The sequence below is a fragment of the Leucoraja erinacea genome, chromosome 1 (genome assembly GCF_028641065.1).
Source record: "Leucoraja erinacea ecotype New England chromosome 1, Leri_hhj_1, whole genome shotgun sequence".
Taxonomy (NCBI): Eukaryota; Metazoa; Chordata; class Chondrichthyes; order Rajiformes; family Rajidae; genus Leucoraja; species Leucoraja erinaceus.
This window is the reverse complement of record NC_073377.1, coordinates 43,442,283-43,459,553: the sequence shown is the minus strand read 5'-3', so window position 1 is coordinate 43,459,553 and position 17,271 is coordinate 43,442,283. Positions and strand designations below refer to the sequence as shown.

The 17,271-nt window shown below is 45.1% G+C and overlaps 1 protein-coding gene across 1 annotated transcript in view; it reads right to left on the bottom strand.

Moving 5' to 3' along the window:
* The window catches only part of tars1 (threonyl-tRNA synthetase 1), a 43,609-nt gene extending 26,566 nt beyond the window's left edge, over positions 1 to 17,043 (bottom strand). The window contains exons 1-7 of the mRNA XM_055633691.1: positions 16,913 to 17,043; positions 14,114 to 14,173; positions 9,950 to 10,140; positions 8,309 to 8,432; positions 6,734 to 6,855; positions 6,509 to 6,626; positions 4,243 to 4,307 (exon numbers count right to left, since the gene is read on the bottom strand). Coding sequence (XP_055489666.1) covers positions 4,243 to 4,307; positions 6,509 to 6,626; positions 6,734 to 6,855; positions 8,309 to 8,432; positions 9,950 to 10,140; positions 14,114 to 14,173; positions 16,913 to 16,960 — 728 coding nt within the window. The 5' untranslated portion in view covers positions 16,961 to 17,043. The remainder of the gene's footprint in view (positions 1 to 4,242; positions 4,308 to 6,508; positions 6,627 to 6,733; positions 6,856 to 8,308; positions 8,433 to 9,949; positions 10,141 to 14,113; positions 14,174 to 16,912) is intronic.
* Between the last annotated feature and the right edge of the window lie 228 nt (positions 17,044 to 17,271).

The following is a 17,271-nucleotide window of genomic DNA, read 5'->3' as shown; positions in this document are numbered from 1 at the left end:
CGCTCCCCAACTCCCGAAACCGAGCCTACCCCTGTGCCGCCAACTTCAGAACCGCGGACAGGGAGGAAGTCAACCAAAAAGACGAATCGGCCGGTTATCTCTGACTCGTCGGAGGAGGAGGAAATGTCTCCGCCTAAAAAGAGGAGAGACAGCCGCCTGAGCTGTATAAAACAGCTCCTGGAGCAAATGCTCAACCAAGAGATGCAGCAAAAGCAATCTCACGGAGGTAGGGCATATGCCTCCTCCACAGTATCTACAGTACCCCCCTGCTCTCTCTATGAGGCTAGCAAGGGTGACCAGGGCTGGGCTGGTCTACAACAAGGGCAGGCGGACGAGTGCAGGAGTATGCCAGGGGAGCAGGATCATGAGGAGCTGCTGGGTGTCGTGGGCCGCTATGCGGCACCTCCACGCGCAGGAAGACTACTGGAACCCAAGATGGCAGCCAGTATCAACCATCTCTCCAACAAAGCCCTGCAGGAGAAGGCCCTTCTAGAAGCTTTAGAAGAGTACACAGCGCCAGAGAATTGTGAGGCACTAAAAGTAAAGAGTGTCAACGGTCAAATCTGGAGGCAGCTGGGTCAGCAGATTCGCAGTCAAGAGCTTAAAATGCAGCAAATTCTGAAGCTCCTAACATCGGCAATCACCGCCTTTGCTCGTTCCACGGAACATACCAACATGACCACCTGCCAACAGGATGTATTAGCACTAATGTGCAATACACAATATGAGATCAACAATCTAAGGCGGGACAATATAAGACCTGCCCTCAACCCCAAATATGCGGGGCTATGCAAAACCCCTGCAGTGGAAACAGAGGCATTGCTGTTTGGGAGTGACCTGACAAAAAGGTTAAAAGACATAGAAGAGGCAGCTAAACCTGTGGGCCTCATGAGAGCAGGCCCGGGAACGAGCAGGACCTCTCATCCGACACCCAGCTGGCAGCACCCCTCGGCATCCACCAGCCGATACCCACATCCAAGGACTGGTGAAAGCTCGGGGACCGCTGCTTATTACCCCCAAAGGTCTTTTAGACATGGGCCCAGAGCGGACCCCAGGGAAAATGCGCCGCCCCCGACAGCACCACCATACCAACAATACAGAGCCTACAAGAAAAAACAACAGAAGAAACGACAATAAACATGGAGGTAGGTGTGGCTGGTTTTCTGCCAGCATACACAGAATAAGGGTGCTCTACTAACTGGGTGGCGATTACACTTGTTTTTAAAAATAAATAAATAAAAAAACAAAAAAAACATGGGGTACTGTCACAAATAACAAATACATACTCAACAGTATTAGTGGATACAAAATTAAATTTAAATCGGGCATATTACCGCCAGTTCAGCATGCGCCCCAAAGGGTATTTTTTCTCCCGCTGAAGATAGAGAAACGAGAAAGACAAGCTGAACTAGAAAGGCTCATTGTAAAAGGGATCATTGAAAAGACCAAACATGAACCATTGGAAGTTGTATCAAATATATTTACTAAAACTAAATAAGATGGTGGATGTCACATCATCATTGACCTAACATCACTAAATAAATCTGTTGAGTATATACACTTAATATGGAGACATTTGTCACTGCCAGACAACTGATCTCCAAATGATACGTATGGGAAGATGCTTACTATCTTATACCCATACACAATGATCATTGCAGATACCTAAAATTCATCTGGATGAGGCAACTATGGGAGTATAGAGCTTTGCCCAATGGTCTAACCTCAGCCCCCTTTACAAATATACTAAAAGTAGCCATGAAAATATTAAGAGAACAAAAGCATATAGACATGGCATATTTGGGTAGCCAGAGTAATTGGGATGATCATAGCAACTATTCCAGCTACACAATTCGGACCTTTGCACTATCAAGATCTTCAAAGAGCAAAGGTACATGCACTACAACGATGCTCGGGTCATTATGACCGAATCATGAATTTACCCACTGAAGCTATATCAGAACTACAGTGGTGGGCAGACTATGTTTGGCACAGTTTCAGCCTCAATATCATCACCAACCCTAATTTGGTTATTAAATCAGATGCTAGTGCTTTAGGCTGGGGAGCAACTAACTCCATATCCAGCACAGGTGACAAATGGATTAATTTAGAATCATCATTATTACACACACTGGGCATCAACTATTTGGAAATGTTGGCCGCCTATTATGGGTTAAAAGCATATGCAGCTAAAAATGCAGCACGTGCATGTTAGGTTACAGATTGACAATACTACGGTGGTGGCTTACGTTAACCACATGGGCGCCATAAAATCATTATCATGCGACAATTGGTCAATGGAATCTGGCTATGGTGTGTCAAAAGACATATTTGGCTATCAGCTGCCTAACTACCAGGTAAACTAAATACAGTGGCAGACACCAGGTCACAAAAATTCAATGATAACATCGAATGGATGTTAGAACCAAAAATCTTTGCTAAAATTATTAAGCAATATGGAACGCCAGATATTGATTTGTTTGCATCTAGACTGAATCACCAGTTACCTATATATGTGGCTTGGGAACCAGACCAGAGGCAGCAGCGGTAGATGCATTCACGCTGGATTGGGGAAATTTCTTCTTCTATGCTTTCCCTTCCTTCTGCCTCATCAGTCGGGTACTTCGAAATATTCAGAGTGACTCTGCTTCTGGAATTTTGATTGTGCCCGACTGGCCTACCCAACCATGGTTCCCAGTTTTTCACAACATGGTGGTCGAGTCACCTATCGGGTTCCTAAGCAACCCACAGCTTTGACCAGGGACTGGGGTTATCAGAAAGAACCATCACCACCATGTCGGTAGCCCTGCGAACATACACCAAGAAGCAGTACCTGACCTACATCAAAAAATGGGAAAATACTGCCAGGACGCAGGGACAACTTACGAAACTTCTACAATCACCGACGTGTTGGAGTTCCTGGCCCAACTACACCATGTTGAAAAGATGAGCTACAGTGCCGTAAATTCAGCACGAAGCGCCCTGTCTGCTTATCTAAAGCCAGCAGGACAGCAGAGCATAGGATCCCATCCACTGGGGATAAAACTTATGAAGGGCATTTACAACAACAAGCCCCAAAAACCCAGGTATACCCATGGATGGGATATCAGTGTGGTATTATCATATCTCAGAGGATGGCGACCAGCTAGATCCCTCAGTCTTGAGCAGTCTACGTTAAAAACGCTCATGCTCATGGCTCTCGTATCCGCTCAAAGGGTCCAGTCACTCCACAAACTACGACTGGATAACATGGTGATCACCCCAGCCGCATCACGTTCATCATTCTAGGTCTGGTAAAAACAAAGCAGCACCAGAGCCAAGGTTGAGTGTGGTGACCCATCTCCAACAATATATAGACACAACCCACAAACTAAGAGGGAGTAAAAAAGCCTTATGGGTCAGCCACAAAAGACCTCATGGTCGGGTAACAAGCCAAACCATTTCACGGTGGCTAAAACAGGTGCTGAAAGCTGCTGGAATCAACATTAACATTTTAAATCCCATTCCACCAGGGCAGCATCTACATCAGCGGCTGAGCGAATGGACGTTCCGATTGACCACATCCTAAATACGGCAGGATGGTCGAGGGAATCGACATTCCAAAACTTTTATAACAAACCGCTGATGAAGCCAGACCTGTTTGCAGAGAGACTTATACAAACTGCAAATCTTTAATTTAAGCCCGGGGGAGCATTTAATTTTTGTTATTGTTAATAAATACCTTTCTGTTTTTTTGAACAAACAGATTCTTTGGTTAATTATGATAACACTTCCTCCCTCACGAACTTCGGCAGTGAGTGAAATAAAACTGTTACACGGTTTGAAATCACAGACCTTTGAAGTCTTCACGTAGTCACTCACGTGACTCCGAAGTGAAATAGTAAGATTAAACGGGTACTTACCAGTACGAAGTTTGATCTGTATTTTATGAGGAGTTACGATGAGGGATTACGTGCCCTCCGCTCCCACCCTCATTATATAGATCAAACTAGTAAACTGATGTCTCCTTAATCTTTGCTATGTTTACTTCATATATTGTGTCTATCTGTGATTCCACACCGCTGCTTGGAAGTAATGCCGCGCCTGCGCACTGAGCGGGTTCTTCACGTAATCCCTCATCGTAACTCCTCATAAAATACAGATAAAACTTCGTACTGGTAAGTACTCGTTTAATCTTACTATTAAAGATGCAAGGAACACTTCATACTTCTCAAAGGAAACTTCAAAATCACAGCTCCTCACCTGTACACTGTTGTGGTTGGTGTATTCACCTTCTCATTCAGAATCCTGCACTTGAATTTGTTATACTAAAGAGAAAAGAAAATAGTGTTTGAGAAAATTTACTTAGAAGCACGACATACTCTCAAATTTGTTTTAAAAAAAAACAAGATCAGTTACACAATGTCAAAAATCAGTACATCTCTATTAAGTTCATTTTTTTTCTTAATAGTATCAAACAATCTATGAAATTGAATTTCTATATCAAATCATTTTTGCAAGACTGACACCAATTCACCTAGACAAATAAGTGAAATTATCAGAACTCAGGATCTTTTAAAATTTTCCCACAAGGCAGGTAACAATTAAAAAGCCACGTAACAAATTCAAAAGTACAACACCATTTTAGGTTACATGTTATATGTCAAGAAAATGGCACCTTATGTTTAGTAAAGGAATTTTCCCCAAACGTAAAATTATTTTTCTTCCAACTATTGTCCCCACAACTCACACTATCCAGGACAACTAGTCAGAATCAGAATCAGAATCAATTTATTTGTCATTTGGACCCCTGGAGGTCCAAACGAAATGCCGTTTCTGCAGCCATACAATACACACAAATAGACCCCAGACACAACAATAATTACATTTAACATAAACATCCATCACATAACTGTGATGGAAGGCCAAATAAACGTATCTCTCCACTGCACTCTCCCCCCCCCCCCCGATGTCAGAGTCAAAGTCATAGCCCCCGGCTGGCGATGGCAATTGTCCCGCGGCCATTGAAGCCACGCCGGGTGGTGCGAGGTCGCACACCGGGTCTTGATGTTGGAGCCCCCGGTGTGCGCTCGCAAGTACCCGCGGCCATTCCAGCCGCGCGGGGCAGTGATGTAGGCCCCGCTCCAGGAGCTCTTCGACCCCGCAACTCGGGCGGGAGAAGTCGCCACCGCAGAAGCCCCGAAAAGCGGTCTCCCCCCCAGGGAGCCGTGGGCTCCCGGCGCCGTCGTCCACAGACCTGTAGAGAGCCTCCGACTCTCCGCAGCAGCAGCAGCAGCAGCAGCAGCAGCAACAGCAACAGCAGCAGCAGCAACAGCAGCAGCAGCAGCAGCAACAGCAGCAGCAGCAGCAGCGCTCCTCCACCGCTCCGGACCCGGCCAGCTCCGCCATGGTGAGGTGAGTCGACACCCGAGTCCCCGGTCTCTTCCTGTTGGAGGCCGCTCCTCGTTGCGGCCTCAACGACGACTGAGGCCCGACGAGAGAAAAGGTCGGGTCTCAGTGCAGGGAGAGATTCAAAAAGTTTCTCCCCCCCCCCCTCCCACCCCACCCCATCCCCCCACACACACACCCCAACATAAAATAACAAACACTACATAAAAACACAGACAAAAATAATAAAAACGCGGACAGGCTGCAGAGGCCGCTGCTGGCCAGAGCCGCGCCGCCTTAGTGTTGTAAAATGCAGATCGTTTAGCATCAAGCACATTGTGCTACACTCGAATTTGTACTATTATAAATGGATGAATGTTCTTTGCTGTGCATTTAGTTTAATCTATAAAGAACTAAAAAAGTATACCAGACAGATGTGATTATATGACATATTATACAAACTCTGTATTAAATGTCTTATATTGTACCTTAGTGACACTAAAAGCTTTATTTTTATTAATTGAACAAATATGTAAAATCTTTCTTATTATGGCAGACTATAAGTATCCAAATTTTATTATCTGTTGTGGAAATTTGTTAGATCCTTTGGATTCATCTGCAGGATGAAATTTATTTCAATGAAGCTGAAGTCCCACCTGCTGCTTCAATGTAATCATTAATCTCCAATGGCCTATTGGCAAACTAGACCATACATTTTTTTAAATGCCACAATTTACAGTGATGGTTTTCTGCGAAGATAATGTTCAGTGTTGAGGTCAATGTGAAGAAAATATTTTCAAAGAAAATGTTGCTAGTTGTTCAGAATACCTTTATTTCATGCAGGAAGATTTAGAGGCTGGAATAATAATAGTACACTTTTGTACCTACTTAGAAGCAGCATGAAGACTCTGACCAGTTCAGGCCTGTGACACTTCTTTATTAAATAAAAACTTTAAAAAAAAAATTTTAGAGGAAAGGAGAGATCCTAAAAGTATTCTTAAAGGTTTGCCTGATCTGAATCTTTTGTTTCAACCACATGTACAAATACAACATGCTGTTCAAAGCAATGAGCATGTGCCTAGAAACAAACTGCTTGTCTAATCTCCAGCATGATACAAAAAAAAAAAATCAGGATGCATACCTTGAACATCTCAAGAAGAGTCTCTTTCTTCACTTCAAGTCTCTCAAATGGCTGTTTGTCCTTCATTATACGTTTACATAGGCTTTCCAATGCTGGGAAATCATTGCTGGAAACACCTCTGTTGTAACAGAAGGTTTGTATTAAAATATACAAAAAGTAATTTGCCAATATATAGAACTAACAATATATTGGAACTAACAAAAAAGATAATTAACAGAACCGTACCCTTCTTCCAAGAACATGTCGTAATAAAATCCATTTTCAATGGGTGGTCCATAGCAGAGACATCCTCCAAAGATTCGTTCCATGGCCTCGCCCAATATATGAGCACTGGAATGCCAATATACCTGGTACAGAAAACAAAGTTGTTGATATATGCAAAAATAATATGATGATACAAATACTTATTTGTTGACATTTATTTATTTTTTTTTAATTAGTATCTGCATTGCACATTAAGCTCTTCAATTTGACTAGAACCTTACTCAGTGCTGCCTGGGTATCCCTGATCCCTCATTCAGAACAGCTTTGTACCTGCCTCCACTATTGAAGAGATGACCAACTGCTCAGGCTGTGAGATATTCCACCCATCCCAATGCTGCACACTGCTGTGCTAGTTAACTGGCATGAATCTCGCCAGCGATGACTCACCCTGCAGATGGGTGTGGAGAGGCTGCCTGCAACAACTGGTGCTGGGCAGACTTGACTGCTCAACTCTGAAATGTGGGACTCGGGTATGTGAACAGGCTTGCATGGTGAGAGCAAGCCGTTGCTGTGGGCTGGCAGCACCTCCTCCATGTATCAACAGATCACCAGGATTTAATGGTGTCTCATTATCTCCTGCCTGCAGATTTCTGTTTGGCAACTTGTTCAATGATGGACTCGGGCCTTTGGTCCTGCTATCATATCCTTGTATCATATCATATCATATCCCTGGTCTGGGTAGAGCTGCGCAGCCAAACAAACAGAAGGGAGATGTCATATTCAACAGAAGACCATTTGAGATACCCAAGGACATGGGCAGTCCACTAATGCATGGAGCAGATGCTGCAATAATCCAAACTTACAATGCCAGCTGAAGTGCAAACTCGGGCCCCAAACGTCAGTGCAAGCAGACTGACCATTCACTTGCCAGACTGAGCTGCTTGTGTCTGGCACCTGGCCCAGCAATATGGTCAGCAAGATACATCACAACACAATTTAGCACTAACTCCACTTCCAATCTTGTTTGAAGAACAAGAATGCATCCTCAGCACTGAGTGGGGGAACCAGTTTAATCACTTGTCCTGCTAATAGGCTTCTGATCTGCAGTAGAGGCCATCTTATTAGAAATGCAACAAATAGTAAACATTAAAGGACACAAAGTGCTGGAGTAACTCAGTGGGTCAGGCAGTATCTCTGGAGAACAGAGATAGGTGACGTTTTGGGTCAGGACCTTCTTCAGCTTGTTTGCTCACTGATGACTGCCAAATTCAGGCCTGTTATTTGTTGAATTGCAACAAAAGGCACGATTTTATGGACACGTCAATTTAGGGGCCAACTCAGATCATATGAAATAATAGTTTCCATTGAAGTACGATACAAATTAAAACAATGCACAAAATAACTTGGGTCGGATAGGCTGGGGATTTGGGTGGAGTTGAACTGTGCCTTATGATGGCGTGTTAAATTCAGGCCAAGAATACACGTGTTAAATTAGACAGCAATTATTTGTCAAACTAACTTGTTTGCCAAGAGGAATGCAGACAATTAAAACTGACCATTGACACTTCCCAATAGTTGTAAACAAGGATTACTTACTGCTTGAGCCTCTTCATCATCAAATGTGAGCAATTTTAGACTGCAGTCTCCTTCTAAAGGTCGATCCAAGTCCCATACCATTCCATTTATTTTGGCAACAACAACTTTATCGGCCAAACCCTGACTGCAGTAAAATATTAAATAAATGGAATTTTACAAAGTATTTTATTTTAAGTTAAATGAGAATATTTATTTATCTTCCACTTTGAAAGTCTTCACACAATCAAGTTTTTGAAATGCACTAATTATTTAGATCAACATTCACACAAATACAAAATGTGGCAATTCAATTTAATTGCTCTGAACAAGGAACAGGACAGTGCAAAAATGTGATTTGAGTATAGGAGCAGAGAGGTTCTACTGCAGTTGTACAGGGTCTTGGTGAGACCACACCTGGAGTATTGCGTACAGTTTTGGTCTCCAAATCTGAGGAAGGACATTATTGCCATAGAAGGAGTGCAGAGACGGTTCACCAGACTGATTCCTGGGATGTCAGGACTGTCTTATGAAGAAAGACTGGATAGACTTGGTTGGTTGATACTCTCTAGAATGTAGGAGATTGAGAGGGGAGCTTTTAGAAACTTACAAAATTCTTAAGGGTTGGACAGGCTAGATGCAGGAAGATTGTTCCCGATGTTGGGGAAGTCCAGGACAAGGGGTCACAGCTTAAGGATAAGGGGGAAATCCTTTATGAGGAGAAGGTTTTTCACACAGAGAGTGGTGAATCTCTGGAACCCTCTGCTGCAGAGGGTAGTCGAGGCCAGTTCATTGGCTATATTTAAGAGGGAGTTAGATGTGGCCCTTGTGGCTAAGGGGATCAGAGGGTATGGAGAGAAGGCAGGTACGGGATACTTTAGATGGCTTTGAGAATTTGGATGATCAGCCAGGGATCATATTGAATGGCGGTGCAGGCTCGAAAAAGGGCCGTAAATGGCCTACTCCTGCACCTCCTTTTCGATGTTTCTATGTTTCTAAAAAAAGCCTGGATCACATTGATAAGCTCCCAGAAGGAATACATGTCAGCATGACAGGATAGATGGTAAACTGAAACAAGGCCCCTAACTGTTAACAAATTTATTCATGTGTGTATATATTTATATAATGGTATATGGACACACTGATCTGTTTTGTAGTAAATGCCTACTATGTTCTGTGTGTTGAAGCAAAGCAAGAATTTCATTGTCCTATCAGGGACACATGACAATAAACTCACTTCAACTTGAACTTGGAAGGGACTACAGCAGAGGGATATTGGAGTAAAAGTACATAGTTCCCTGAAAGTGGTGGCACAGGTAGATTGGGTGGTGAAGAAGCCTCAAACACCCAAGAGCTATGGCAATAAGAAATGGATAATAACTGCCAGTCTTGTTACCTTGATCTAAATGAATTAAAAAATTAAAAACTCATAACAATCTAGGCATTGTTCTCAAAAGACAACTGTGTAATCCAATCAACAGATATTAGAACCTTAGCTTTCTCTACTTTGGTGAGAAATGCTACATTTTTAAAATATCCCTTTGCTCGCATTCGTCATTTTTTCTGTAATCTTACTTTAACATTAATCTCTATGATATGACACCATAATAAATTTCATTGTAATAAAACATCAACAGATTATACATCCAACAGAGAATACGCCACCTGATTCCACAGGCAATCTTGTAGGGAGTGCTTTTCCAGGAGTCTCCTTGTACTTGTTTCCCGTCTGGCAAAGTAATCGTTATTTGTTTGCTCTCTTTGCTTACACGCTCTGCCAGAATGGAGTCATTTTCTGCTTTGAGTTTGTTGTACAGTTCAAGTCGCTCATTGATGTAAGCTGGCCATGGATTCAACTAAACAGGAGCATAAAAGGGAAACTTAACTTTATTAGAAATCTTCAATACCATATGTGTAGGAAGGAACTGCAGATCTGGTTTACACCGAAAATAGACACAAAATGCTGGAGTAAGTCAGCAGGATAGGCAGCACCTCTGGATAGAATGAATAGTTGGGTGACTTTAATCTACATATAGATTGGGCTAACCAAATTGCTAACAACACTGAGGATTTCATGGAGTGTATACGGGATGGTTTTCTAAGCCAATGTGTAGAGGAACCAACTAGAGGGAAGACCATCCTAGATTGGGTATTGTGTAATGAGAAAGGATTAGTTAGCAATCCTGTTGTGAAAAAGCCCCTTGGGCAACAGTGACCATAATATGATAGAATTCTGCAATAAGATGGAAAGTGACAGTTAATTCAGAGACAAGGGTCCTGAACATAAAGAAAGTAACTTTGATGGTATGGGACAGGAATTGGCTTGAATAGACTGGCAAACAATACTTAAAGGGTTGACAATGGATATGCAATGGTAAAGATTTAAAGATCACATGGATGAATTACAACAATTGTTCATCCCTGTCTGGCGTAAAAATAAAATAGGGAAGGTGGCCCAACCGAGGCTAACGAGGGAAATTAGACATAGTATTAAATCCAAGGAGGAGGCATATAAATTGGCCAGAGGAAGCAGCAAACCAGAGGACTGGGAAATATTTAGAATTCAACAGAGGACAAAGGGGATAATTAAGAGGGGTAAAATAGAGCATGAAAGAAAGCTTACAGGGAATATAAAAACTGATTGTAAAAGCTTATTTTGATATGTGGAGAGAAAAGATTAGTAAAGACAAATGTAGGTCCCTTCCAATCAGAAACAGGTGAATTTATAATGGGGAAACAAGGAAATGGCAGACCAGTTAAAAAGTACTTTGGTTATGTCTTCACTAAGGAAGACACAAACAATCTCCCAGAAATACTATGGGACCGAGGATTTAGTGGGCGGGAGGAACTGAAGGAAATCCACATTAGTCAGGAAATGGTGTTAGGTAAACCTCAACACCTGTCATCTCGTTGCCTCTTCTCCCGTCACACAGCGACACTCTGTGGCTCCGGTTTCAACACACTAGGAGCATGGAGAACCGGCTGGGAACAGACTTTGCAAACTCCGCAATTCACTGTTGCACCGAACACCACAGGCCCACCCGGCTCGGACCTGCCCCGCAAAGAGTGGGTCGCCCTGAACCGGCTCCGTAAAGGGGTCAGCCCGTTCAATGCCAACATGCATCGCTGGGGGCTGCGATCGTCAGCAGCCTGCATGTGTGGAGCAGACCAGCAAACAGCGCAGCACGTCATTTTCAACTGCGATGTCCACCGCCGCCCTGGTGGAGGGGTAGACCTCACGGCCCTCAACAACAGGACATTGAACTGGCTACAGCGCCTGGATGCCGTTACATAACCGCTGCTGCTTCAAACGCAAGAAGGGGTAGGCCATTTAGGACTGAGATGAGGAAAATCTTTTTCAGCCAGAGAGTTGTGAATCTGTGGAATTCTCTGCCACAGAAGGCAGTGGAGGCCAATTCACTGGATGTATTCCAAGAGTTAGACATAACTCTTAGAGCTAATGGAATCAAGGGATATGGGGAGAAAGCAGAAACAGGGCGTTACATAACCGCTGATTTTGGATGATCAGCCATGATCATATTTGTAATGTTTGAGACCACGTAAGGCCCTGTTGTGACTAGCACAAGCAGAAGGAAAACACGTCCGACATCTTGTAAGTATGATTTATTCTGCCCCACCCACGGACATTTCTCCAAGGTCACCTGCTCTCGATCACGAGGCACAGCCCTTTATATTAAAGGGGCACTGGCATTTACATATACATCACATCTCCTCCTTTACTTTAATTACAATTCTCCCCCTTCCCTTCAATTACCTTACATCCCCCCCTTCAAGGTTGGTCAAAATTAATAACTTGAACCTTAATGAATTTAATGTGGATAAAGTACCACAAATAACAGTGCTCGTCATACTACAAAACTATAAAAAAATTGCCCAACTATTCTACATAACAAGTCGAGTTGAGGGTTTTGACAATCGCCCACTTCTCGTGCAAGTCGTCTTTCCAACTCGTTCTGTGTCGTATTTCTGTTGTGTGCGAGTGTGGCTTGGCTCACTTTGAGCCGATTCCCCCACCTAGGACCCTTGTGATGCGGCCTGTGATAGTTTGCTTCAGTTTGGGAGACTAGCTCCTTCTGGGGGTGTTCCTCCTTGTGGGAGAGTGTTCGCACTTGTCTGCTGCGTGTTGCCAGGGCATGGCTCAGCTGCTTCGTGCGCAGGTCGTATGTTCTTCCTGTTCCTGCGGAACTCTGTACCCCTCGGTGTAGAGATGACGTAGCTCCGAGGGGACAGGTTTTCTCTTGCAATACGGCCGCGTTGCCACTCAGTTGGTTTGGCATGAAACCATACCTGTTGTTGTTGTTCCAGGCGTGGCAGCGGCTCGACGCTTGTCTTCACATTGAAGTATGCTGCCTGTTTTTCTTGTCGGATGGCCAGTTGTCATCCCATGGGAGGGACATGATGAGGCAGTAAGAGTGATAGAGGCGATGGCAATTTGCTTCTTATCAGTCTACTGTTCAGTAACTGTGAGGAGGCATAACCGCCTGTCCCATCAAGTGGGGTGTTGCGGTATTCGAGGATGGCGTACATCGGGTCACGGCCGCTGCGTTTGGCTTTCCTCACGATACCTTTTATAGTTTGCACACAGCGCTCTATCGGCCCGTTGCTCTGTGGATATATGGGACTTGAGGTGACATGGGCAAATTCCCAGTCATCCTGGAACTTACGAAACTCAGCACAGACAAATTGTCTCGCGTTGTCAGTCATCACCAAGTCAGGAATGCCATTCCGGGCAAACATGCCCTTCATCTCATGTATCACCGAATGTGACGTCATGTCTGTCAGTTGCGCTATTTCTGGGTACTTGGAGTAATAGTCCACTACAAGCAAATGGTCAACTCCATCCAGATGGAAGATGTCCGCAGTGAGAAGACATTTCAGCTTGTCTACTGCATGTCTGTGCTTCTGCTCAAAATGCCACGCTATTCCCTTTTCTGTTAGCTGTCTAAGTGGGGCGGTGATCTCTGAGAGGTTCGGAATAAACTTAGCCATGTATGTCACCATCCCCAAGAACGTTTGCATTTCAGCCTTATTTGTCGGGTATGGCATTTGTAGCATGCTGATGACACGAGATGGGCTTGGTGACACGTCTGCTTGCGAGATGACGTGTCCCACATATTCAATCTCATTTGAGCGCATTACCGACTTACGGGGATTGAGCTTTAGGCCGGATTCTTTCACCCGTTTGAGTAGGGCTTTCACCCTTGCGTCATGTTGTGCTGCGTTCACATACCGTCACAGCTGGATTAAGAATGCTTCTGTGATAATGAACTTGATGAAGCAACACACTGTTAACAACATTGCTACCCACTTTCAGTTAAGACTGCAGGTTTGTAGTACTTGGCTCAAAATAAGTCAAAGTAAAATGAAACAATACCTCGATCACAATTATTTCTCACAAATATTTGCAGTTAGTTACCAACTTATCTGTAGTAGTTATTTATGACAATTACTTATTAAAGTTTGTTGAATCTGTTTACTGCATGATCCAGCATAAATATATTCTCAATCTTTCCGCAATATTCCCACCATTAAGCAATGTGTTCGGAATTAAAACCACTATACGTATGCAAAAATGTTTACTTTTACTTGTAAGATCCTCTTTGAAATAATTTTAAAAAACAGTATGGAAATAAATGCAGCAAAATAAGCAAAATGTTTTAGAGCCGTTGTACACCCAACATAATAAATAAAAGAACCAAAATGTCAGTTCAATGCTTGTTAAAAATATTTAAGGTAATCCTGACGATTACCAATAGCTACATTCGACCAGTTTTGTACTTTAGAAAACAGCAATGAATTAATAGTCACCTCAGTTCTCTTTGTATCACCACTTTCTTTATTAGATGATTTCTTATGCACCCCTTTAACCTGAAAGCAAAAAATATAATAAAAATCTTAAGAATTAGCACATAATATAGAATAATCACATAACATATACACTCTCCTTAGTCTCAGAAGGAGCCTTAATAAATAATATTACTGGAACTCCTGGTTACAAGGAGGAAATTGGAGCCTTACACATTTATGACTAATCACACATTCATCATTGTAGGCGAATTTTCAAAACTACTATTTCAGTGGTGGAATCCAATGTTTTAAGAATTTTCCGGTAGTCCAGTTGCACATTCCCCCCCTTCCCAATTATTTTTTTCTTCATAGACTTTGCCCGATTCTTGGAAGTCCTTTCGCAACCACTGGTATCAAATCGGGGTATTTAACTACAGTCTAGTAATCTTTACAAGGGAAATGCAATATCATTTGCTGACATCCAATTCTGGGACGAGCACCAGTCAGAATTGATAATCCCTGTTTTTTTTAAGTTTAGAAATGCAGCGTAGAAACAGGCCCTTCGGCCCACCGAGTCGGTACCACCCCACACATTAACACTGTCCTACACACACTAGGGACAATTTATATTTATAGACCACCAGGGGTGCCGGGGAGAAGGCCGCCCTGCCAACAGTCTGTTCGTTTTTTCATTCTTTTTGTTATTTTTTAGTTTGTTAAAAGTTTTTGTTTTAATGTTCTTCGGTTTGTTTTATGTGGGTGGAGGGGGAGGGGATCGGGGAAACTTTTTTTATCTTCCCGGAGATGTGATCAATTTTCGGATCACATTCTCCGGGCTCTGCGGCCTTTCATCGATGGAGCTGGAGGCCTCCCCGTACTGTTGTGTACCCAACCGCGGGGCGCGGAAGTAACATCGGTGCGGATCCCTTGCCTGGGATAGCTCCCACCGCGACATCAACACCAAGGGCTCGCAGTCTCGGGTGAGGCCGAGTCGGGAGCTCCAACATCGCGGAAGGTTCAACCAGCCCCGACGCAAGGTTCGATCGCCCAGTGCAGGGGGAGCTGACATCTCCCCCCGATGCGGGAGCGGATCACCTCGACGCGGAGGGCCCGAACGCCGACGGCTACGGGAGTCAAAATCATCCCGTCAACAGAGGCTCAAGGCCCACGACTGAGGAAGAACTAAAAAAAGAGACTTGAACTTTATTTCGCCTTCCATCACAGCGAGGAATGTGTAGAAGTCACTGTGGGTGGATGTTCATGTTAAAATGTGTTTTTGAGTGATCTGTTACTTTTAATTCTATGACTGACCAGGCCAATAAATTCCTGGTATGTTGCAAACATACTTGGTGAATAAAGTGTGATTGATTCTGATATTTATACCAATTCAATTAACCTACAAACCCACACGTCTTTGGCAGGGAAACCGGGGAACCCAGAGAAAACCCACACGGTCACGGGGAGAACGTGCAAACTCCATACAGACAGCACCCGTAGCCAGGAACGAACTCAGGTCTTTGGTACCGCAAGCAATGTATGGCAGCAACTCTACCACAGCGTCACCATGCTGCCCTCTTAATTAAGGCAGCTAATCTTAATTAAGGCAGCTATGAGCAAATTAAAATTAAGGCGTATAACTCGTTTGCAAAACAGGAAATAACAACCAGGCCTGGTCCAAATTGACATCGCTCTTGGGGTGATGCTGCATTAAGTGTTGGAATTAGCTGCAACCTGTCAAGGCTGAATATCCATCAGCGGTAATAATGGGGACACAAGGAACTGCAGATATGGAACCTTGAGCAAAACACAAAGTGCTGGAGTAATTTAGCATCTGTGGAGGGTGTAGATGGTCGACCTTTCGGGTCTGACTACGGGGTGAGGGAACCTAGAAGAGAGGAGTGTGCGGGGCAAAGCCTGACGAGTGATGATGGGTAGATACACAAGAGTAGCAGGAATCACAGAGGGGAAGCAGAGAAAGGGGATTTCACAGAACTCCCATTGGAGAGAGAAGGGGAACCTGCGGTTAGAAGCTTGTGCACCAGCACTATCAGTACCAACCAACCAGCACTACCAGCAGTACCACCACCACCAGCAGTACCACCAGATGGGCCACACACCGCCGCCACATGCCAGTACCACCACCACCACCAGCAGTACCACCCGCACCAGCACCACCACCACCAACAGCAGTACCACCACCACCACCACCAGCAGTACCACCAGCAATACCACACGCACGCCAGCAGCACCACCAGCACCAGTACCGCCAGCACCAGCACCAGCAGCACCACCAGCATCACCACAGCACCCCACCACCACCACCACCACCAGTACACCCCAGCAGCACCACCAGCAGTAGTACCACCCGCACCAGCACCCACCACCACCAGCACCAGTACCACCAGTACCACCACCACCACCACCAGCAGTACCACCACCACCAGCAGCACCTCCACCGCCAGGTGGGACAGGGAGGCGGACGAAGGGACGAGCCCCTCATCTTGACATTTGAGCGCAATGGGTCCCGCGCCGCCACGAAGCCGGAACGAAGACACAAAGTGCTGGAGTAACTCAGCGGGACGGGCAGCGTCTCTGGAGACAAGGAATGGGAGAAGTGCCGGGTCCCTTGTGTGTCTATCTTCGTTAAACCAGCATCTACAGTTCCTTCGTCCACTCTTCGCTGCCCGGCCCGGCCCGGCCGCAGGAAGCCGGTGACCAGGGGCCGACGATGCCGAGAGGACATCTCTACTGTGTCCAGGGGGGACGGATGGGCCACACGCCGCCGCCGCCGCCGCCGCCGCCGCCGCCATCTCCACTCACCGCTTCCTTCACCTCCATGGCCTCCATCTGCTCGGCCACCCGCTCCATCCCGCGCCGCGCACCGACCGACCGGGCTGATGCAACACACCGGCGCCCAGCGCAACCCAACCTGCTGCCCGCCCCGGCCCCGCCCCGGCCTGAGTGACGGCGCCGCCGCCCAATACAAACCCGTGCCTCGCCCGGGGAACCGCCTGAGCGTCGAGCGCCGGCCAATCAGAGCCGGCAAACCCGGCATGTGGGCGGGCCTTCCGGCAAGTTTGGCTGAGAGGGTCAGGATCAAAGATCTTATAGCGGAGCGCGCCTGGACTCGACGTCAATCACCCGGAGGAAGGAAGTGCAGGCGCTGGTTTACACCAAAG